The sequence below is a fragment of the Pteropus medius genome, unplaced genomic scaffold, assembly GCF_902729225.1.
Source record: "Pteropus medius unplaced genomic scaffold, Ma_sr-lr_union100, whole genome shotgun sequence".
Classification (NCBI taxonomy): Eukaryota; Metazoa; Chordata; class Mammalia; order Chiroptera; family Pteropodidae; genus Pteropus; species Pteropus medius.
The window spans coordinates 29751686-29776556 of NW_024351730.1; the positions used below are offsets into that span (position 1 = coordinate 29751686).

A 24871-nucleotide genomic window follows, 5' to 3' on the forward strand; every position below is an offset into this window, starting at 1 on the left:
TTTCCATAGCTGCTTACCTTCCAAAGCAAGGGAGTAGGCGGATAAAGAACTAACAGTTTTTGTTTTTATCACACGCCAGAAAATTTATCTCAGTTTTGCCTCATACCAACCAAATAAAGTTAGATTTTATTCTGTATGTTTATCAGATAAGGAAACAGAAGATTTGAATTTATGTAATTTTTAAGGTCAAACTTTTGAATATCGATAATCATATCGAAAATCTCATATAGTGTGTTGCTATAAACCAGAAATATAATGTTAGCAACTAATGTAATTTAAAATTTTCTAGTAGCCACATTTAAAAAGTAAAAAGACAGGCAAAATTAATTTTAATAATATATGGTATTTAACTCAATATACAAAAAGTATTTCGGCTTGAAATCAATAAGCAAATTACCAATGAGATATTTTGCATTTTCTCATACTAGGTCTTTGGAATCTAGTGTATATTCTATACTCACAGGACATCTTAATTTAGAGAAGCTACACTTCAAGAGTTTAACTGCCTCATGTGGCCAGTGGCTACTGTATTGGACAAAACAGTTCTGTATACCAGACTGGGAGCTTTTTGATGATAGGAGCTATCTGATTTATCTCTGTGTCTGCAGCAACTACCCCGTGCCTGAGACATAGGAGATGCTCAACAAATGTTTGATGACTGAATAATACACATTGATGAGAACAACTACACATTTATTAAACACGTTACTTTCTCCATGGAAGAGTTCTGTCTAAAGCATGAAATAGAAAATCTCTTAACTATTAATAAAATGATGATCTTGAAAAAATGAGAACACAGTCTAAGTATGTCAAATATCAGACTTTGGGGGGATATGATTGGCAAGGTAGCATGTATTAACGGCAATAACCAAATGGGCGAGTCATGCAGGCAATTGACAAAGAAGAAATATAAATGTCCTATAAACATTTTGACAATATTCATCTACACTAGTAACCACAGAAAGTAAGCAGAACAATGTGTTATTCTTGCCTATTAATTGGCAAGGATTAAACAACTGTGTCTTAGTATTGGCTAGAATCTGAAGAAAGAGGCCCTCCTGTACTACATGTAAAAATATAGAACTTTCTGGAGGTAATTTGAGAAAACATAGCCAAAATCTTAAAAATGTACATACTACAATGTCCAACCCTCTATTCCCATCCTACAATCCCCAGAAACACATACGCAGAGACATTCTGCTTCCCAGACTTTATCCCATGGAAATAATTAGAGAAGTGCTCAAAGATATGAATCTATTCATAGCACCAGTGTTTGTGAGGAAGGGAAAAAAGTAAAAGCCCTCTGTATTCAGTAATAGGATTAATTAGATAATAGTACATGCATATGATAAAAACCTATGCACCCAATAAACATATTTTGAAAGATTTAATGATATGCGAAAACATTAAGTGAAAGAAGTAGATTTTGAAAAGGAAGTACAGTATGGCTCCATATTAAAAATGTTTATATGCCTGTTAAAGTCTAGAAGACTATCAATCTGCTAATAGTGCATATCTTTGTATAATGATGTTAAAAATAAATTTTATTTTCCTGTTTGTGTTTTTCTGTATTTTTAGACTTCCCACAATGTACATATGTTACTTGCGCATTAGGAAAAAATGCAGTAAATATTATTTTTGAAAGATAGCAGAAAAGAAAGCTATAGGTAACTTTTAATTTCCTGAGGACTAGGTGGCGTTGCTATTCTCCGCCACATGTTTTTTTGATAAGAAACAAGGTGTGGCAGGCAGCTCATTGCCCAATATTATGGGACGACTTAGGACATCACTGTTTAACTTTATAAGAATGATTACAAAACTGTGTTGGCTCCATAGTAAAATGGAGATATGACTGTTTTACAGTGTGACTCGCTGGTAGCCAAGGGGATGCCTCACCTTTGGTGCTCTGTTGGAGTTTACTTTCTTAAGACTGTAATTCTTTTTCAGATGTGGGCAAGGATTATCCTTTAAAGAAAGACATGGAAGTCTTTAGCTGCAGCTAAAGGGCTTCTGTTAGTATTCAAACCCATCCTTTATTTTGGAAAGAACTTATTAAAATCATCATCATCATCATCATCATCATCATCATCATCCTTTCCTTTGTCTTTGTGGGAGCTACACATTGGTTATTTTGACGTTTATTTTTTAAATGTAAATATTAAAAAGTAAAAATAACACTGGAAGAACTAGAGGTTACATTCATAGATTAGCTTAAAACATGAAATTTTGGACCATTGCTCATCTAATTTTATTATAGAGCAATATTATAATAACCTATTACTCATAAAATATCTATTTTTATTTCTTTAATTTTCTTTAAATGTTTTTTACAGTTTTAATCATATGTACGTGAAAAATTTTAATTTTTATTATGGTACCTCACATTGTGAACTTTTTTATGTGTTGTTGAAAGACATTACTAATTTCTAATCATTGCACCTAATACCAGTTCTATCAAATACTTAATGTTAGCCTACTGGTGTACAATAAGTCACAAATATTTATTGAGTACCTACAGAGTGATGTATTGGGCCCTCTTTAGTGAATAAGACAAAATCCCAGTTATCATGGACTCTGCATCCTAGTAGATGGAGACATGATTTTTAAGTTCATGAGAAGGATATTATTATTAGCCCACTTAGAAACTGAACCACAGAGAGATCAGGTAACTGGCTTAAGATCATACAACCGGTAGATGTTAAAGAGATTCCAACCCAGGCAAGATGTCTCCAGGACTTGCATTGTTAGCAACTGCTTCACTGGTACCAACCAAGTACTCTGGCAGTTCAGGACAGGTCAGTCGGAGCTCAAATAATTATTGTATTAGTTTACTTGTTGCTGTTATAATTACCACAAATTTAGTGGCTTAAAACAACACAAATTTATGGTCTTAAAATTCTGGAGGTTGGAAGTCTAAACTCAGTTTCACTGGGCTAGAGACAAAGTGTCAGCAAGGTTGGTTCTCTCTCTAGAGGCTCTAAGGGGAGAATCTGTGTCTTTGTCTTTTTCAGGTTCTAAAGGCCACCTGCATTACTTGGCTTGTGACCCCTTCCTTGCATCACTATAATGAGAGGAGAGGAGGCATCTGAAAAAAAATGCAAAGGAAAGGGCTTGCAAGAAATGACCGACTCAGCCGGTTAAAGTCCATTCCTGACTGCCCTCTCTCCCTTCCAGGACTCTCCAGCTAACATGTTTTCCCATAGCTACCTCCCCCACCTCAAGGACTCTCCACCTCACATCTGTTGATTCATGGCTTGCCAACCACCTAATGTTTTTCCTTATCTCTGTAGTTGTGTAGGAATAACAAAACTATGTAAAACTGCTTGTTATGTTACAATTAGAGCTCAGCCTTTGGAAAGGAATCTGCTGAGCAGGTGCTGGCATCAAGTGCTGCTCCCTGCTTATAGCCTAGGAATCCCGACTCTGTTCAAGAATCTTATAATGGTGCTGATCACGCCAAGGTCATGGGTTCCACAAAACAAACGACCTGTAAGACCAATGGTCAGGAAATTCTTCCTCCCTTGCAGCCCCCCACCCGAAGCTCCTCCTCCCCATCTTGAGTAAGGAGGCACATGTGAATCACGTACCCCTGCATGGACACTGTAGAAGTATATAAACGGAAATAAATCTAACTAGAGCGAGCTCGTGCATGGAGTTGTTAACCCCATGTGCTCCGCTGGCCTAATAAATTCTCTTTCCTCTGACAAAGTTGTCTGAGCATCTGAATTCCTCTGTCGGGTGTCACTTCCTACAATAACCTCTTGCTTCCATGTTCTTGCCTCCTCTTATAAACTCTTGTGATTAGACTGAGCCATCTAGATAAATCAGGCTAACCTCCCTATCTCAAGACCTTTCTTGATCACATCCGCAAAGCCCCTTTACCATATAAGGTAACATATGTACTGGTTCTGGGGATTAGGATAGGGACATCTTTGGAGGGTTTCATTTAGCTGACCACTGCTGTAGACACTGTAAGGGCTAAAATTTATGCTTTAGGACAAAAAGGTAGAATTGGTGTGGAAAAGTAAGAGCTTTCAAGTGAACCTATTTGTAGAGTGACTTTTCTGTGCCAGGTTCAGTAGCAGGGTTTGCATTACGTTTGCTATGGCAGCCACAACAAAATACCACAGACTGGGTAGCTTGAAAAACGTTTATTTTCTCACAGTTCTGGAGGCCAGAAGTCTGAGGCGTCAGCAGGCTTGGTTTTCTGAGGCCCCTCACTTGGGCTTGCAGATGGCCGCCCTCTCCCATGCCTTCATGCAGTCATCTCTCACATGCACAAGCATCTAGTGTCTCTTTGTGTGTCCAGATTTCCTCTTGTAAGGAGGTGGATTAGGGCTCACCCTAATGACCTCATTTTAATTTAATAATCTCTCTAAAAGACCTTATCGCCAAATACATTTACTACTGGGGGTTAGGACTTCAATATCTGAATCTTGGGGCAATACGATTCAGCCCATAATACGCTTTAACATATGTCAACTGTTTAATGCTCGCATAGCTCAGATCTAGCACATAAAAGTACGGTGGCTGAGAGCGGTTTGTCACTTTCCTGTCTCCCAGTTGGCAGGTGTTTGAGGGAGGATTCACACGAAATCCTGTCTGTTCTAAAGGGCAGGCCCTCACCCTCCTAACAGTTGTGATGGAAGACGGGGGTGTATGAGTGTGGCCTAGGACAGTAAAAGGACCAGCCCAAGGGCAAGAGGATATGTCGATTTGGGGTAAATAGTAGTGTGTGGCCTGACTAGAGTCTTTTACAATATGGAAGAAGGATGGAGCAATTTAGCAAAGTAGTCCAGGAAGAGGGAGAGGCAGCACTTGTGTTGTAACTTTCAGGTTCCGTAGCCAGGTTTCCCGTAGCTCCCACCCTAACTCCACCCCTACCATAAATTTTTACAAGATAACTGTTTACAAAATTCTTTACCACTTCAGGGTAACTGAAGCAGATAGGGCAAGGGCCTTTTACATTGAACGAATTTCCCAAGAGGAAACTAGTGATTTCACCCATTTTGTTACAGTGCCCCTCATGGTTATGCATAGATAGATAACCCTGATATCCGATAGATGACTGCACTTCTTTGCAATCCTGAATTATTTTATGTCCATGATTTTAGGGGCTAATAATCTACTTCATCTTTTCTTCCCCATCTGCCCCATACCCATTTATATCACTTTTCCAGCCTTTCTACCTGGGAGAAGGAAGGAAAAATAAGAGAACTAACTCATCTCAGTTTTAGCAGCTTTTTGAGAGCAAGATAATGTATAAATTTTTAACTATATTCTCCTGTCCCCATTTATCACAAATGGCTGCAGTTTTACCAATTCTAAGATTTGTTCCATATTAACTTTTCATCAACTAACTTAAGAAAATGAAATAAAATTGAAACACATTGCACTTACTCTCCTGTAAGTGGAATCAGTGCTAATGGGTTTAGATCTTAAGCATTCTAAAATATAGGGTGATCTGAAAATTATGTAGCTATCGTGAACAGATTATGCAGATTTTGGCAAATTCTAGCCATTCCTCAACAGAATCATTGCCCTTTTAGACACTGGAGCTCTTTTCTGAGTAGGAAAGGAATTCTGCCTTAATGCTTCCTCCAGAGTACAATGTAGAGGGTGCCAACACCAGGCCTCTGTGCCCGCTTTGGCCCTGCTCCTGCTCCAGTTATCAGGTTCAGCATTGTTTTCCAAAGTCCATGCCAAGACATTTAGAGATCAACATTTTCTTATGAGAAATGGCATACCTTAAAGGGGCATAACCTTTTTCTAAGCTCGATTTTTTCCCTGTCACTTCGTTACTGAAGATACTCTTCTACCTGTTTAAACTCTATATTTTATTATTACTGTATTTTCTAGAAAAATGGTATAGATTTTGCTAAATCTTTTCGAAAGGAAAAAATATATAGGATATTTGTAAGAAAACAGAAATCAACATAAAAATATTATCTATCCTGATAAAATAATTCTGATACTGTATCAGGATAGATAAAACATACCTAAAAGTGGGATATGTTTCTATTTCTTGTCTTCAACTCATTGCTGCTTCTCCTGTCTTAAGTCTAAACACTCATGTTCAGTGGGTCAGTATTTACTGAATAAACAAACAGTTAAGTACATTTTCCTCTGCCTATTTATCAGTGCATGGCATATATACGTGCTCCATTAGTTGCATCATCATAATCACCATCATTATCATCATTATGATGGGATTTAGTGTGTAGTGTTGCCCACAACCCACATACACAATTGTCTGCCTCCCTTATACTCCACTCTCCCTAAGAGCCACTTAAATCAAGTAAAATATATTTTAGGTTAAGTTCTGAAGAAAAAAAAAACAAGAACAAGAGAATATGAAGTGTAGGTAGAATTTGTATATCAAATTTTAGAAACAGTGGCTAAGAAAAGCCTCTTTGAGAAGGTAACATTTAGGAAAAAAAATCTGTGGCAAAGTACTAAGACATCATTCAAGGAGAGCATTCCAGGCAAAGCAGACCGGAAATGCAAAGGCCTGGGGGTAGGAATCTGCCAAGACTGTTGAGGGGCAGTGAGGAGGTAAGTGGGGCTGGAGAAGGTTGTTAAGAGTAGTCACAGATAAGGCCAGATCGTGGAGAGCCTAGTAGGTGGTAAGACTTTTACTTTGTACTGGGTCCTGGGAAGATTGGGGAGGGTTATGAGCAGAGGAATGACATGACCTCACATAGATTCTAAGAAAATCACTCTGGCTGCTGTGTTGAGAACATTCTGAAGGGGGCAAGAGAAGAAACAGTACACTTAACTAATATGCCACTATCTTATGAATTACAATCAGACGAGATTAAAAAAAAAGATCCCTGGTGATGGCCTGCCTACCCATTCTGGTCACTGTGGCTACACACAGACTGGAGTTCCCAAATAAATGTCAGGGTTGGTAACAACACTAGTCTGTATGGATATAGTATGTATAATTTTTTTACTCAAATTCTCCTAAAAAATGAAAACCAATGATTTTCTGAATTATAGATTTTGGCAGTGAATAAAGGTCACAATAAAGAATAAACCTCAACTTTTTGCAGCAGCTTTTTTTTTTTCCCTAAAAAGAGTGTTTTCCTATATTTATTTAGATGAGATACATGTCTGGTTTCTTCTAAAGTGCCAAAATACATACAGTTCCCAAAACTAAAGATGACAATTATAATGAACAAAAGAATGCATCAACTTAAATACTCAAGGTCATCTCATATCGGGGAGTCCCTCTGGTTTCTGTGACATGGTAAGAATTTTGCTAGTAAATACTTGAACTAAAATCCAGGCAAAATATGCAAGTCTTCATCTTCTGGTTCTTAATTCTTTAACATATTGTAAGACTGCTTATTTAAATTTAATTATGTAGTAACATAACCTGAGAGTGTTTTGTAAAAGTTTGTTTTAAAAATTCCTAGATAAACTTCATTTGCTAATCTTCTATTCTACTATCTATATTTTTCTTTGTTTCATCTGTCTTCTTTTCTTTCCACAAGTTTCCGAGGACAATCCCTAAAAAAACTATTAGTCCTACTGTTCGGTTGGAGGCAAATTTATTCCAACAATCGTCAGGTCTGTGGATGTCTATAGTGTAAATCTGTAAAAAAAACACAATGCTGCATGAGTAGAGTACCCGCTCTTTTTTTAGCTTTACAAATAAACACATCGACACAAAGAATAACACCCTGTTATAGAATTTTAAGCAATGGGAAGCCCTTTATGTTCCCCAAACAGTTTCACAATGTAGAAAAATCTACCATCTCTCTTTCACTGGGTATCATCTATGCTGTGTCCTAAAAATTTCCCCATGAAAGGTGCATGAATACTTTAAGAGGCAACCCATGAAATTTTTAGTTCTATTTAGGAAGCTCTTCCTTCCACTGACTGATCTAAAATCTACTTTCTACAACTCCTACCCTCCAGCTCTGGCTTTATTTTTTGGAGCAATGTTTCTCAACAGGAGAACAAGTCTCGTTTAGGCAGGACAACTCTATTGTACAGGCTTGCCTGGCGTGTTGAAAGATATTTAATATACCTGGCCCTCACCCACTAAATGCCTGTAATAAGACCTTTAGTTCACTTATGATAATCAAAAATACTGTCATACATGTGTAAATCCCCTTCCTATCCCCACATAGAGGAGGGAATCTAGCGACCCAGATTTGCAGCTGGCAATCTAGGACAAATATACTCCTTTTCCTCCATAGTAGTCCTGCAAATATATCAGGAAAGTCTCATGTCCCGTCTTACTCTTCTCTAGGCTTAAGCATCAGCATCCTGCATTTTTCCAACTATTCTTTATTACATGGCCTGCAGACTTAAAATCATCATGATTTCCTGTCTTTTCAAACACTGGAAGGCTATGTCCATCTTAAAATACTGTGTCAAAGACTGGAGAGAGGACCACAAATCCAACTGAGAATATAAAGTGGGTTCTAAACATTTTTTATAATATTTGTGATTGTCCTCAAAACTTCTGCCTTTGTCCACTAATATCCAGGTGCTTAAATATTGCTAAACCACCATTATCCTGACCAGACAATCAACTGATGACAACAACCCCACTGAGCTGAGTTATGACCAAAAGGGGATGCTGAGAAATTCTGAGGAGGAGAATGATGAAATCTGGAGAATCCTTTTAGCTTTGCTAAACAATGACGGTGACAGAGCATGGGGTTTACTTTATGGACATCGGATTTTGGTTTCTTCACACCATGTTATGCAAGTCTTGTTTACACTGATAACTTGTAATAATCTGTATCAAATAGGTCATCTAAATAAAAGTTCACTAACATCTATTGGATTGTGTTCAAAGAAAATAATGGTAACATTGATGCAAAAAGTCTATTTACTAGCAATCTACTTAATTAAAATTAGATTTTGTCCATTCATTTTACAAAAGTTAATAATGTAGATTCATGATATAAGCTTGCAGGTGCTAGGGTGCAGGGGGCATATCCTGAAATGAGTTTCCTAGGCAGAACTCTGACATGGCAGCATTTCATGACTTATCTAGTCTTGGTCTCTATGCCAGTGGGACACAAAACTATGAATAGTTACTTTGCCAATCATTACTAGAAACCCGCATTTAAAAAATATAGTTGTGTTTATCAGTTGCTTTCAGAGTAATTCAGCTCAACCGACAACCTTCAGACATTACTGAAATTTTTCCAGACATAAGTCAGAAGTAATTCCAAAAAAATCAGAAGAAAAAAATATGTTTAGTTTTAGGTTACTTCTCTAAAGTAATATAGCTAGCTCTTTCATATGATAAGTTGGGGCAGGGGAGGGGGTAGTGTAAGACAGTTCAAGGCAAGTGTTTGTTTTGAGAAGTACCTTGGCTGGTAAATATAGAGGTCATTTTGTTTAAATAATATAATTTATATCAAGGAAGAATGAGGGAAAAAATAAGGCGGTCAAACCTGGTGAGCCAGATGGGCTCCGACAGCAGTCAGAGCAGTGTAGTAGGGCATGGTTTGACCACTGTTCACTCCCACCAGGCTCAGCGCCCCCAGCATGGCCACACCAAAGCCACTGAGCCATGGCTTGGTGTTTTCACCAAACCGTAGTGCCGTGGACTTAACACCAATCAGAGTGTCATCTTTCTTGTCCTAACGTTGGAAATAAGAAATTGTTTTTTATTAAAACCACAGAATTCACCATTTTGAAGTATACAATTCATAGTTTTAGTATATTCACACAGTTGTGCAATCATCACCATTATCTAATTCCAGAGGAAACTGTCTCTTAAAGAACATTGATATGTAAACGTAAAGATAGACCATGAATTGTTAAAGATGACAGTGAACTCAGAAACATAGGTTGATCAGTAATGGATGTGCAGGCCAAATCAAAGTTAAATGTTACTGCTAAAATTATCTTCCAGCTCTATTTCTACATGTCACTGTATTTCTTATAATCCTATAATAACTGTTAACTATACTTTTACTACATTAGAAGTAAAACAACTCAAATTCTTCATAGCACTTCCTTACCACAGAGTTCTCAAATCTCAGTAATTTCCTGTACACTTTAGTTTCAATCTTGCTAAAATAAAATCACAGATGTAGAAAAATGCTCACTTATCACCTAACAACATCCATTCACATTTTACTTCTAGCTCAATTTATTCCTTGCTTCTCCCATGGAATCCTTTCTGCTTAAGTAGAGCTAGGTTTTGATACACTCACATCTAGCTGACTGGTCTCTAGCAGCTTTAGTTGTAATTATGGTCCTGTGATATCAGAGGCTGCGTGCTGAACTGTGCAACCAGTTGCTGGTAGACAGCTATTGTTTGAAGTCCCAAATCCAAGTTATAATGAGTGTGAGGTTTGTGTATGTTTTTCCTTTCACACTGCAAGCACCTTAAGGGTGCAAACTGTGTTTTTAATTATGTGGATCACAAAAGTGTCAAAGAGTATGTGTGTTTTACTGAAGAAGTTAATCTAATTGGAGTACAGTTATCTAGACCACTGGTTCCAAAGCTGACTGCAAAAAATACAGGGATCTCTTCTAAACTGTTAGTTAAGTTTCATTTAAGGAAATCAGGTTGATTATAGAACTCACAAACTTTTTCATGATAACATAAATGTAGTGGAGGAGAGAGGTTAATAGAAAGAAAACAAGATGAAATCCAGACTGAAGTATTAGAAAAAAATTTCATTAAATCATGACATATTCTTTAAGTAAATGATTGAGAAGTCAATCATATTTCAGAAAAATACTGAGAAAAAATCCTTTTTTTCAAAGTTCATATACATAAAAGAAAATTAAGAACATAAATCAAGAAAAGTAAAAAGTTTTTATTAAACTTATGAAAAAGGCAATATTGAAAGCTATAAACATGTTTATATCCTTTAAATAAGTAACACCACTCCTAAAAATTTACCCAAAAAGCTCACAGTCATAAAGACATTAGTAATTAGAACAATGTCATTTATAATTGCAGAAACTCAGAAACAACTTAAATGGCCAAAACAGACAAATTGTTAATTTTTTAAAAATTATGGCATATTAAATCAATGGATTATTATGCAGTCTTAAACTGATAATGACAAAAAAAAATAGATAAAAATATGGGAAAACATTTATTACTTATACTACCTAAAAAAAAAAAAAAAGTTGGCTGGTACAATGATTAGAGGCATCAACAGAAGGGCAGGAGAGGGCAAGGGAGGGCAGCAATTAAAAGCACTGACTCTGGAGACTGTATGGGTTCAAATTCAGTTCTGCCACACATTAACTGTGTGACACGGATAAATTACTTTTCTATGCCTGTTTTCCTCATCTGTTAAAATGAGGATAATAAAAGTACTTTCCTCGCAGGTTGTTATGAGGATTAAACTGGTATTTGGAAGGTATTTAATACAGTGCCTAGCACATAGTAAATACTATTTAAATTATTACAAATAAAATAAATGAGGTGATCTTTTTGGTAAAAACAGAAATACTTTGTTGATGTCATGTAAGTGTAAATAATTTACTTTTTAGAAAAAAAATACTTTCCCTTTAATTAGGTTCTTAAAGTTTTTTAAAAAACAACTACACCAAAGTTAAGAAAAAAAAATATTTCTTTACCTGATGGGCATAGATAGTATCATATATGAGAGTCCACATAATTCCAGAAAAATAAAGAGGCAGGCAAACAGATGGGTCACAGGAGCCCTTGACAGCAGACCATCCAAGTAATGCTCCCCAGTTAAAAGTCAACCCTACAATGAGTGAAACAGATAGAGGAAATGTCTAAATGTACTTGAGAATTCCAAAGGGAAAGAAAGGGGCATTAGCATGTAGTAAGTGCTTCTATGTATGTTATTTTCTAATACGTTTCTTCTTTAAATTCTCTCAGCTCTCTGTGATAGTTATTAGCTACATTTTAAAAAAAGAAAACAGATTCAGAGAGGTTAACAATTAAAATAACAGAGCTAATAGAAAGGATGATAGTCCCTTGATAAGTAGATTTTATGAGAACATTTATCCTACCTAGTACGATGCCTGGCATAGCCAATGAATAGTAGATGCTGGGGTCTAAATTGAGACCTGAAGTCAAAAGTCATGTGGTCTTTCCATTAGCATTTTACTTTCCCTATAAACTACAGAAACAAGAGTATAGGCAGGAATCCTTATTTATTCCACAATCCCAACCTCCCTGAGGACTGTAAACATCTACATGCTGACAACTCCTAAGCCTCTCCATACAAGCTGGATCACTTCCCTGAGCTTCAGACTCGATACTGAACTGTCTGCTGGGCACCTCTACCTGCAAGTCCCTCAGGTACCTCAAACACAATGGGTTCCAAACGTCCTCTCTCCACCTTTGTTACCTATTTCCACTCAATGGTTCCCAAATGTCTTCTCTCCACCTCTGTTACCTATTTCCATTCAGAATCCCTCCTCAGTTGATGATGGGCCTCCCTTTTGTGTTCCCACAGCACTCATGCATGCCAGTATAATGTACTGTAATGGCCTGTTTATCTGTTGTCTTCTCTAGCTCCTTCAAGAGAGTGAATGTGTTTTAGTCAATTTAATTTTCTTAGCACATGATGTGATTCCTGGCACAAAGTAAAAGTCAGGGGTTCAGTAAATATTTGAAGTAAATATATCAGCTTTCTTAATATTATCTTATAAATAGGAAATGCTTATCCTTTTATCAAAAGAGTCCCAGGTCAGTTGAGACTATAATGTCCTATTTTTTTAAATAATAAAAAGAAACACAACATTGAATGAGAAGATCCTACAAAAAGATAAATATTCCACAACAACTTTCCACATCAGGCTCACATCAATTTCTTGGAGTGTCTTTTGGTTCTTTTATTTACTGGGGTGGGGAAAAAAAAAAGTTCAAAGAACTAGAATAGTTTTAAGAACACTCTAGATTATTCAAGGAATAGAACAGAAAAGACTAGTAGGTATTTTTCCAATTGATTTTGACTTACCTACCTACTAATCTTCCTCTCTTTCTACTAATGAACTTTTATTGAATTCCTGTGATTTATCAAGTGCTGTTAGATGCTGAGCCATCCATATGTAAAGAATGCTTTATCTTTTAGGAATTTACAATTTATTAATGGGGAGACAGAGGTGGCTCTCAATATCTTCATGTTGAATTAATGCTGTTGAAATGAGTAAGTGCCACATCAGAGTGCTGTGCGGGCCCATTTGCTATAACTTTTTCCTGGGAGGTCGAAAGAAAGTTTTACAAGAGGGGAGTCCTGCGAAGCCGGCTAAGCCATCATACACACTAACTCTCGTTCTCCAGCTCAGAGTGCTTTCTACTCCAATCCCCAAAGTCTTCAGAGTGTCTAGATCAACTACCTAATGAGAGGGGTAGAGTCGAGGCAGCTAATTTTTTTCTTCATAACATACCTAGATTTTTAAAAGAACATTTCAGAAAATAATGACAATCTTAATAAATAAGCAAGACTTTTTAGGCAACAGAAATAGTTAATTGTCCTTTAAAATATGAAAATCTGTTCTTGGTGTGGAAAATTTCATGATTAATTTGACATTGTATTTCTGCCACATTAAATATATATGTATGATATTATGTCTAAAAGTATAGTTTGAGGGTATCAAAGGAAGTACTTAAAGTTATTTCAAGCTTACCCAAAACTAACTGAGGCCAGTATGTAATTCTTTTCATTAGTGGGTAGGTGATGACAAGAAGTAGGGATGCTGCTCCTAGAGCTATACTGAAATCAAGAAAAACCATTAAAAAGATTAATATATCACCTATTAAAAATCACTAAAACAGCAATAGTAACACTACTTGAGAAAATAATTTATCTTAAAAATTCTATTTTTTGTTATGTAAAATTATCTTGACTTTGTTTAGGATAAAGGATGGATAATAACAGCTAACACATATAGTGTTTTTATGTATTAGGCACTGTTCTAACTATTTTATATATGTTAACTCATTATGATCATCACCACAACCTTAAGAGGCAGATAGTTTTATTCTACTTGTTTTTTGCATATGAGAAAACTAAAGCACAAAGAGATTAACTTGTCATAATACAGTTAGTCTGTAGTAGGGCCAGGATTCAAACCTAAGGCAAACTGGCTCCAGAGTCCAACTTGTGCTTACCCACCATATGCTACTGCTAGTAAACTGAGATATCAGAACAGATCATTAGAGTCAAGAGATCCCTTCTTAGACGTACAATGGGGTGTTATTTCTCTAGAAGAGGATAAGGTCACAAAACCCTTATGAAAGAAATGATAACATAAGATATTCATCAAAGCTCACCTATCACCATCCCTCCAGGAATAACCTTCTGGTTTTTATGTGACTGATGATAGCAGGGCAAGGTATATATTTAAGACTAGTCTCTATAAAGTAATGCTTATTTGCTGACCTCCTCTTTTTTGCCTTATTGAAGCACTCTGTAAACAGCCATCTGATGCACAGAAGTTTAATTCTGTCTCTGTTTAAGAAATATAGGAATGAGTCCTTTTATTTTTTCTTCTGTCATGACTAGAAACATGACTCTGGGAAAGACCCAGTTTCTCTTTTTTGCAAAATGAGTATAATCACTTTTGCTTCTATCTACTTCAGAGATTCTATCAGGATAAATAAAATTACATATACGAGTATATAAACAAACACATCCATGCATGCACCTAAAAAACCTATGAAGTGCCTTGCGTCCCTTAGGAACATGTAGTATGAGTACTGATGGTGGTTCAGAATAAATTACATGCTGATTTGTTCATTCTTTTGGTTGAAAGCATTCTTGATTTTACAATGTATGGTGATTTATACTTGCTAGTTTACAGATGCTCGATAGGCAGCCAATAAACAACTTCATGATAAAGATATTTCAATTTTATTTTATTCCTACTTCTTCCATTTCAAAGGAGAGATTTTATACATAATTATGAAGAACACATTTAATATACCTGTAGTAATTCAGACACAGAAGAACACCTAGTGCCAAGGTCAGCTGTCCTCCAAGAAAAACAAAGGACTGAAAAGTTGAAATGTTTCCAGCAGCTATTGGGCGATTTGCTGTTCTTGCAACCTTAACACATAAAAACAGATACGTTAGCCTCATGTAATGGCTCATTTTTTTTTTTTATTAGTTTCAAGTATACAGTACACTGGTTAGACATTTATATAGTTTATAAGACATCAATCATTTACTTAAACATTTCATCAAGAGACTGGGCCATCATAAGTACTAAGGCAGAAATATGAATAAAAGGTGAAATCAATAGTGGAAGTATTGCCAAGAATCAAAAATTGGTATTAAAATAGCTTTGAAAAGAACTAAAAAGTCCTACTACTCATTCCCTTTTCTTTCCATTTCCCATTCCCATCTCCAAACACACAAAACAAAGCAACTCTTTACTTAGCTATTTAGCTACTCAGCAAGTATACTGAATTTCCAGAGAGAAAAGAGGAACAATAATAATGAGAATTCTCAGGAAAGAAAAAATTTCAGTGCATGTCAGATAAGGCTGATATCATGTGACTGCTTTGAGTATGGGAAGTGCTGCAATCAGAAATCAGATGTGAAAATAGAAAGAAGACAGATTATCTAGGTTTGAAAGTGGGAGTGCTTTTGGCAGGTTGTTTAGGAATGGGTCTGCTATCATATATTAGCTGCACTCAAATATAAAGGGCAAACCCACTATAAGGACATGAACAGAGTAAGTGTTTGAACAAATAACATCTTAATTTGTTCTTTTCCTTTCAAGAGATCACAAAATGTGATTACTCTACACTCAACCACAAATAAAGAACATAACCAAAATTTTCAATATTGCTAAAAGTTAAGAACTCAGGATCTGGGATCAGAGAGTCCAGCATTTGAATCCAATTCCATCACTGTGTGAATTTTGGCAAATTACTTAACTTCTCTTGGGCTTAGGTTATTTCTTACCTGTGAAAGGTAAAACAGAGAAGGAGAAGAACTAAGAGGGGTGATAATATCACCTACCTCAGAGTAAATGCAGTATCTGAAGCATATAAGCATGCAATAAATGTTAACTATTAGTAATATATTTTTGTATAATTTGTATCAAGGGTCAGCAAACTACGCCTTGTGAGCCAAATCTAGCCTACTGCCTGTTTTTATACAGCCCATAAGCTAAGTTGGTTTCTACTTTTTTAGATGGTTGAATATTGATTTTAAAAAAGATTAATGTATTGTGACACGTGAAAATATGAAATTCACATTTTAGTGTCCAAAAATAAAGATTTATTAAAAAAAGAGACACACCATTTGTTTATATACTGTGTATGGCTGCTTTCCTACTCCAACAGAGTCAAGTAGTTGCAGCAAAGACGTTCTGGCCCACAAAGCCTAAAATATTTATTACCCAACTCTACGAAAAAAACTGCTGACCCAATTTTTAGTATGCTTAACTCTGTAATAAAACAGTTTGTCAAACTATAACGACTTATTTTGGTTTAACTGCTAGAACTGGATCGTCTACCTTTTATTTGGTCCCTATAATTTTAATTGGAAATAATATTTATGTTCTCCTATGTGTTTTAGGATATTATTATTCCAGCGAATATCTGAGTGTTTAAGGTGCCACTATTCTACGAGCTATACGTATGCATCACATTTTTGAATACTCATAACAACCCTGTCTTTTAACCACTCATAAGGTCTTGCTATTTCTAAGTTTTAGAAAACTTATGTGAACAAATAATATATATTTGTTCAGTAACTTTCCAAAGTCACAGACAGCACAGTAGCAAGTCAGTCTAGTCCCACTGACGACACTACTAACTACAAGACTACACCGACCTTTCAGTACATATCCTTGTAGTTTTTATGAAATTAAAGTGCTCACAGCTTACAAAACCAATCTCACATATAACCTACGTGAGATTATTTCAATATTTATGAACCTAATGTTTACCAGATGGCTAGTAGATTATAGATGCCAACAAAACACACCTAACCTAGATACCCTAATAGCAATTCACTTAAAACCCTGAGCCATAAACATGTCCTTAATGAAATACAACCTTTAAGAAACTGTGAGGTAAGCATTACAATTTGGCCAAGCTTTTTAACTTATCCTTTAAAAGAGATGTACATAATCCTTTAAAATTTGTGTTAGCAAAACCACCTCAATAACTCTAAAACAATCGTTTAAGTACTCTGTTGCATGGCAATATAGAATCTAGATTCTTCTAATCAGAGAAAAATATCCTGGGAGAGATGTAAGGTATATATATAATCAGTTCCCTTTGATCTAGGGAGAAAAAAATCACTTAGGGGGGAACTAAAATGGTCATATTTTGTTAATTAAAAAATTAGAAAAAGTTGGTTGGTTTGAATGTTATTTTTTTAGATAAACTTTTTCTTTTGAGGCAACTGTAGATTTGCACGCGGTTGTTTTTTAATCTCTGTATTTTAGAAAATACAGAGATCCCACGTACCCTATACCAAGTTCCCCTAAGGGCAACATCTTGCAAAACTTTATAGTAAAATATGACAACCGGGATGTAGGCATTAGTTGCTCTAAACATGTTCAAGCATTATTTTGAAATGAAATATGCCAGAAGCCTCATTCACACAGTAATGCAGAATGAAAAACTTACCAGGATGTGTGAACCCCAAAATCAAAAAAGTATGCATCTTCTGGCATGGATCAAGGCATCCCACCTGTTTCAGTGGGGCATAGAGAGGCCTTTATCAGTTCCTGCCACCTTGCCACTAACCTATTCTCCAGACGCAAGTAAACCCCATGGTTGCAGTCGTCAAGCATAATATACTTTATCTCACAGCCATGCTTCTGTATCTGCTATTCACTCTGCCCAAACAGACCTTCATCCTCCAGCCCACCCTTTTCTTGCCACCTTATTCTGCCACAGTTCAAAGTTCTGACCTTCTCCCATAGGCTCAGGTAGGTGCTCTTTGTTAAGTCCTCTTTGTGAACACCATTCTCATGACAGTGCTGCTTGTATCACAACTACGAAAGCATGAGGTCAGAGATGGTGTCTTTCACCTTTGCATTCCTAGAACCTGTCACTGTGTCTCACACACAGCGAGTAGTCAACAAATGTTTTTATGAATTTAAAAAATATATTAATATGATACTGTTCTATAAACTAAAAATGATTATAGGTGTGCCTTCTTTAAGGGAAATTCACACATGTGAAAGGCAAACTAGAGATGATTATCCACTTTATATAGTATATATATGATTATTTACTTTATATAGTTCCCCACGGCTTTCTGTTAAATTGAAAGTTTACTTGATTATTTACTCAAGCATTTAATGATCTTAATGATCTTGTACTTGTTATAGCGTGGCTGCTAGGATAAAAGGCAAATGAGATGGACCTCTCCCTTGAGAAAATGACAAGTCTATTGAGGAACAAAGAATTAATTATACACATATGTTAGAATATGCATAGGAAGTAATCCAGAGGAACATAATGCATCAAACTTTAATTGAAGTTTTCTCTGGGGGACTGGAGTGATAAGGAGTACTTGTACTTCCTATCCTTTCTATTTCTGTACTGTATGAAGTTTTCAGAATAAAAATGTATTATTTTTCCAAGGAGAAGTGTAAGTTTTTTAAAAAAGAAATAATTATAGCAAATGATAATAGAAGTGCCTTGGTTCATTTACATTAAGATTTGATTTAAATATGAATAGTACAGCTCCAATATATATATCTGAAAGGAAGGGGTGGCAGTTCTTTCAGACATCCAAAGGTTCAGATGAAATTTTTAACTTCACTCCTAACATCCTTACCCCAGCATTCTAAATCCTACTTCATTTTGTAAAAATGAAGTACACGCCTTGCCTCCATCGCTGCTCTTGTGTTGAGAAAGAAAGTACAGTGTACTTTGTAACACATGCTATTCAGCTGGTATCAGCAATTCTTATGCTGGATTTCAGTGAGGATACTAAACGATCCTATTGCTTTATGTGGCAATCAAAAGTAATGTCACCATGTTACTCTGCAGGATTGAAAGGAACCTCTCTGCTCCTTTCCAAGACAAAATCACCTTTTTATCATAGTTCTGGTCCCACATATCATTAATAGTACAGCCTGCTCCACGCATAAGAACAGCTCCAGTGCCAAACAGGGATAACAGGTACCAATCTGGAAAACAACCTGGTTCAGCTGCCAAAGCAATGCTCCAGGTACATGGCAGATACAGCAGCCAGGTTCCTAAGGAAAAGTAAAAAGACAAAAAAGGTACAAATTCAAGTTAATTAATTGTTTTCATTTGTTTAAACACCACATCCCAAAGAAGTAAAAAAACACAGTCAGAAACACATGACAAAACTGAGACTAACATTTACTGAATGATTGTGAAATGTCAAGTGCTGTAAATAACTTATATGTAATTTAATCCTAAAAACATCCTCATAAAGTAGGCACTATTATTATTCCTATTTTACAATTGAGGCAACAGATATACAGAGATTAAGTAAAACCATGGATTTAACTACTTCCTTATAACTCAGAGGGACAGAGGAGTAGCTTGATCCTGCCCCAATAGAAAAGAAAGACCATGGCTTCACAGGCATTATTTTCCTGGTGTGGTCATAACAGAAGGTTCCATTTAAAAAAAAAATTCTAGAAAAAAGATGTGTAAGCACCTATAGCATTTTATGTCAGGAACAAAATTTTCTTGGCCTTAAGTCTGAATTACAGGTGGTGTATTCACTTACTAAAAGGAATATGTAGGGTGACCCTACAGAAGAGAAGGGCTCCTCTAATGAAGGGGAAAGTTAGATGTCTGGTTTGATGTCGGCCACTAGTAAGTGGAGTAACACCAGACACTAAAGAATATTAAATTTAAGGCTCATCCTTCCTCATTTATAAATGAGAGAAAAGAATATCTAATTTTCAGAGTTGTTATGAAAAGATGATACTGGTGATGATGAAAACGAAAACAATAACAACAAATATATAGCACCATATGCCAGGTGTTGTCATATAACACTTTTGACTCTCACAACACATTTATGACATAGGCATTATTTTTATTATAACCATTTAACAAATACAGAAACTGAAGCATAGAGAAAGTAATCTGCCCAAGGTCATACAGGTAAAATGTGGCATAGCTGGAATTCAAATCCAGGTAGTCTGGCTCCAATCTATGTCCTAAGGCCAATGCTATCACTCTCTATACCCAAATCTCTACATATCCTTAAATTCTTATTGTTCTTTTCCTTCCTGATTCTCAGCAACATTTTTTTCTGTCTTCCCTATGACAGTTTCTTTATGTCTTCAGAAGTGGGGAGGATACAGATAGGTTTTATAAAGAAATGTTTATTGTAGAAAAAAGAAAAATTCTGAGGGAGAGATTAAAGAAAATGAGCAAGTTAGGACAGGTGATGGCAGAGCAAAGAGGTTGAGTAAATGGAGTCTAAGAGTCATTCAATAATTACACACTATCTTTAAGACAACATAAATTTTACCCATAAATGCAGTAAAACAAAAAATTATACCACCAATTTAGTGGAAAGAGGGCCACCTACTGAAACTTCCTGAAATAACAGTTTGTTACCCGTTTGAAATAAATTGTAATCCATTCTGAAAAACAATGAAATACACTTTGGTTTATGAAGATAGTAAGATTAAACTTCAACAAAGTAAAACAATGAATATAAAATTACCCCACAAAAGAATTTAAATAAAGAAATATCAAACTTGGATTACGCTACTGTCATTTTATTGTTCCTGGCATACATAGGGGCTCAAAAAATGTTAAATGATCTGTAACACAGAACATTAATAAGTTGTCTTAAAAATCCTGTAATCATCACCTGATTTAGAATCAAAGCACAGCAGGCTGGTATCTTCTTAACATACATAGTAACTATTACCCAATCTTATCCAATTTCTACTTCTCAAGGAATAAGGGCTAACTTTCTTGAGTAGTTATTATGTCAGGCACTGTTCTAAAGACTTGATATATGTTAATGAATTCTCAAGACAACTTTATAAAGGTCAGTATTATTAGTATCTTCATTTCATAGATGAGAAATGAAGGCCCAGAGAGGTAAAGTAACTTAATTGAGGTCTCTCGAGTGGGCAAAGTGAAGATTCAAACTAAAAGGTTTGGCTTGAGAGCTTTACGTGTAACTCCTATACAGCCTCTTATTAGGTGGTGGGGTGGTCTAACCACTGAAGTAGAAGCCAGAGTTTTATGGAAATGAGAATTACAGCAGCTGTTGATCTGTCTTGGATGCCTGGAAGCCTGCACTGCAGCTCCATGACACAGACCCTAAGAACATAATTATAGTTAGGCTTCAGATTAGAACTGGGCTTGGAAATTTATGCCTATCAACTCGTATCTGGCGCCAACATGTAAGGGGTCATGATAGCAGGGCTGTCCCTATTATTTATTTTGCTTTTATACTTTAATTGTTAATTGTTATAAACTCTTAGTGCTCTGATCCCAAATAGGTAGTGCATAAACCTAGAGTGCCAAAAACAAGGCCTAATTTGGGGTTTTAGCTGGAAAACGGTGGAGAAAATTTATGCATGTGACTGCATTTCTATGCATTGCAACGGCAAATGTCATCGTCAGGGGTCCCTAAGCCCCAGGCCAAGGACGGGCACTGGTCAGTGTCCTGCAAGGAGCCTGAACGCCCACTACTTCTACACTCACATGGGGTTCCAGATCAGCTTATATTCTTAGTGTTCTAACACTTTACCTTAGGATCTTTGCCAAAATATTTCCACCAATCAAGATCTCTTCCCTCCTCTGCGAAATCTACCTGTCCTTGAGTTACACTTTCTTCTTGACTTTTTCCATCAATGAAGTTCCACAATAATTACTCTTTCCCGCTATACTATCTGGATCACTTGTATCAGCTTTTTAACTAGACTGGGAGTTCTTTGAGAGCAGGGAGTTTCCATAGCTCTAGCCCTAAGGCTAGTCACGTGATGTTGTAGGAATTTATTAACACATCTATTACTACTGGTAGGCTCTGTTCTAGGCTCTAGAAAGAAATATGTCATATATGTGAAGCTTATACTGTATTAGAGAGGTCAATTAACCAATAAATGCATAAGGTTAGTTAGTGGAGAGTGCTATGAATAAAATGCGGGGCGAGGGGTGTAGGGATAGAGAGTGAGGTGGTAGGTGATACTTTAAATAGGAAGGTCGGGGAAATCCTCAGGAGGCGACTGTGAGCAGATAAGGCAGTCCATAAGTGCTGTACGTGCTGCGGTGGTACCAGTGGTGCAGGGCAAAGAGCTAGAATTCAGCAACAAAACACTAGGTTCATCAGGTCTGGCTCTGCCGAAGAGCTTTAGTTTGTTTCCTCAGCGTCTTTACAATCTTATGTGATTTGACAGCCTTACAGGATTATGGAAAAGATCAAACGTAATGAAAGTATAAGTGCTTCAATACTGTAAATCTGTGCAAATGCAGGGACACGAGCACGGCATTTCTGCTCGATTCACTACTTAAACAAGGATTGTGGAACGAGAGAATTTACTGCACGGCTCAAGATTCGAAGGGGCGTGAAGGCCGGCAGGTCACTTCGCAGGTGTCTCGAAACTATCCTGCGCCTGGCGGCGAAGCTCCGCCTTTCAGGCTTTATTTCCTTTAAGGCCGCATCCCCTGGACATCCCGCGCCGCGCGCCGGTCCGCCACACTCACCAATGGGCTTGTCCAACCGCATGAGCCGCAGGTAGGGCTGCAGAGGGCGGGGCGCCGAGTCCACGACCGCCGCGGCCGACAGGCTGAGCAGACGCCCGCGCGGCCCCGGACTCACCAAGGGCCGCCCCTCCCCAGCGCGGGACGCGCCCGCCGCGCGCGCCAGGGTCAGAGCGCGGCAGCGCGAGCCCGCCAGCCACGCCTGCGTCACGGCCCGCAGGCCGCGCGCGACCTCCGCGCCTCCCAAGCTCAGCATGGCGCTCGGAAGGCGTGATCCCACAGGGCCTGACGTTAGTTCCAGGGCGCCTGGTCACGTTTAGGCATGCGCAGTGACGTCAGCGGGATGCCTGTCCGTACCTGTCCGGTCCCGGCGGCGCTGTGGTCCGAGCTTTTAGAGTAACTTGAAATAGGGAGTAGCATGGTCGTTTTTGCCCTGTAGGGAGTCCTAGGAAAAAAAAAAAAAAGCAAACATGCAAAAAACCTATTGAACCCAGAGACTGCCAGTCTTCAGCCAAAATAAATAGACTGATGTCAGAAATATTTCAGTTAGTGATTTGCAAGCCTGCCTCTGGGTATGAGGAGAGTTCTAAAATGGCAGCCCTTGCCAACTCAGCCATCTGGCATGGACGTTTTCTACTTATCCTTCTTCAGTTATAAAAGTTACAATATTTTGCTGGGTTGGATCTACTGCAGAGAGACGGGAGTTACTGCAGTCCTGTTTTGTTAGAAGACAATGGAGTGTTTCTGAGGCTGCATTGGTCCTGGGATAATGGTACTCGGGAATCTGGGTCTTCATTGTGTGTCTCCTGTGGTTGGGGTGCAGGTAAAATATTTAGGCCAAGAGCCAGCATTGATGGAGGGGCCTCCTGACCATCCAGCAGCCGTCCTCATCCGTGTGTTTTTTAAATTAATTAAACAAGTTAGACTGAGGTGACTCTAATGCCCCGATGGTCTACATAAGCAAAAACCTCAACCTGTAAATGCCTCCAAGTTATGAAATCAGAATGCTAAGGACAGCCAGTCAACTAGGCTTTAAGCTATAGCCAATCAAATAATTTCTTTTCTTTGCTTCTGCACTTTCTGTATATCTTCCCGCCCCGCCTAGTTCTGGTCAGCAGACTGCTCCTAACCACTTCCAGTTTGGCACTGCCCCATGGCTATGTGCTTAGATAAACTCTTAAATGTTTAATATGCCTGAGTTTATCTTTTAATGGGTTCATCCCTTTTTATCTGGATTCTCAAGCTCAACAAAGACATCTCGAACTCCAGCACAACCAAAACATTGCCTTAGCCTTTGGAAAGATGGGTTTCTGTAGGCATATCAAGTACTTAGATTGTCCCCAAAGTGAAAAATATCTATGAGATGTGAGTCTTAGTTATACTTCTTGGAAGCCTCTCAAAAAGATTTGGGGTAAAGATTCACCTTTGAGAGAAAGATTCAGCCTTTTCCTTTCCTTTTCATCATTTTTAGGAAATTTAAATTTGGAAGAATGCTGTATATTGTCTGGTCTCTGATGAAAAGAATTCATGGGAGATACAGAGAAAACTGGAACTTCATAGTGTCCAGATCTTCCTCTGCAACTCGATGCATAGGTGCTAGTCCCAGACCTGATCCTGCAATTCTCACCATCAGTGGGAGTGCCCTTATTTGGAGCAAGTTTTCTTCTAGCTTCCTTGGTGGGCTCATTACTTGAGAGGAATCGTTAGACTTGCCATCAGAGTGAGTGAGTGTGTGTTTGTGTGTTTAGTAGGAGAAAGAACCTTAGAGCTGAATTTTGGGGCCAGGATGAAGGTGAAAACTGAGTTTCTGAGTTTGTTATTGTTTGTCCACACTGTCTTCCACTGAAACTTACACAAGAGAGCAGCATCTTCTCTTTAGCACTGCCATGGCACTTAGAATTTTAGACATAATCTTACAACTATATAAGATATTTTCCTCTTCTGAAACATTAATAGAACTGTTTTATCTCTTTTACGGAATTTAAATAATTTCTCTTTGTATTACACTAATTTGAATGTTTTGCTCATTTTGATTGTAAACTCAAAGAGACTAAATAATTTAACAAAATATTTATTGAATTCTTGCATCATGAAAGCACTATGCTTATCACAGGGCACATCAAGGAGAAAAAATCCTATTCTTAGAGAACACAAAGACTACAGAAGTCCCTGACTTACAACGGTTAGACTTAAATAATTTTCAGACACTGTTGCCAAGGCACTGTATGTATGCTCTTGGGGAAGGCACTCAACTGCTAT

The 24871-nt window shown here is 37.3% G+C and overlaps 1 protein-coding gene across 1 annotated transcript; it reads right to left on the reverse strand.

Annotated features, from left to right (window-relative positions):
* Positions 1-4136: 4136 nt before the first annotated feature.
* COQ2 (coenzyme Q2, polyprenyltransferase) lies at positions 4137-22906 on the reverse strand. Its single transcript, XM_039845616.1, has 7 exons — positions 22616-22906; positions 18992-19158; positions 14908-15029; positions 13609-13694; positions 11581-11714; positions 9426-9614; positions 4137-7600 (listed from the first exon to the last, which is right to left on the reverse strand). Exons 1-7 carry the CDS (start codon positions 22866-22868, stop codon positions 7436-7438), a joined length of 1116 nt encoding a protein of 371 aa, XP_039701550.1. The 5' UTR covers positions 22869-22906; the 3' UTR covers positions 4137-7435.
* Positions 22907-24871: the final 1965 nt, after the last annotated feature.

Bases quoted from the DNA above. Each gene is read 5' to 3' on its own strand.
- COQ2 (XM_039845616.1), bottom strand. From the start codon at position 22,868: ATGCTGAGCTTGGGAGGCGCGGAGGTCGCGCGCGGCCTGCGGGCCGTG. The intron at 19,159-22,615 runs GTGAGTGTGGCG...ACTTTTCCTTAG, and splicing joins GCGGTTGGACAAGCCCATTG to GAACCTGGCTGCTGTATCTG. The intron at 15,030-18,991 runs GTGATTTTGTCT...TTATGTGTTAAG, and splicing joins ACCAGAACTATGATAAAAAG to GTTGCAAGAACAGCAAATCG.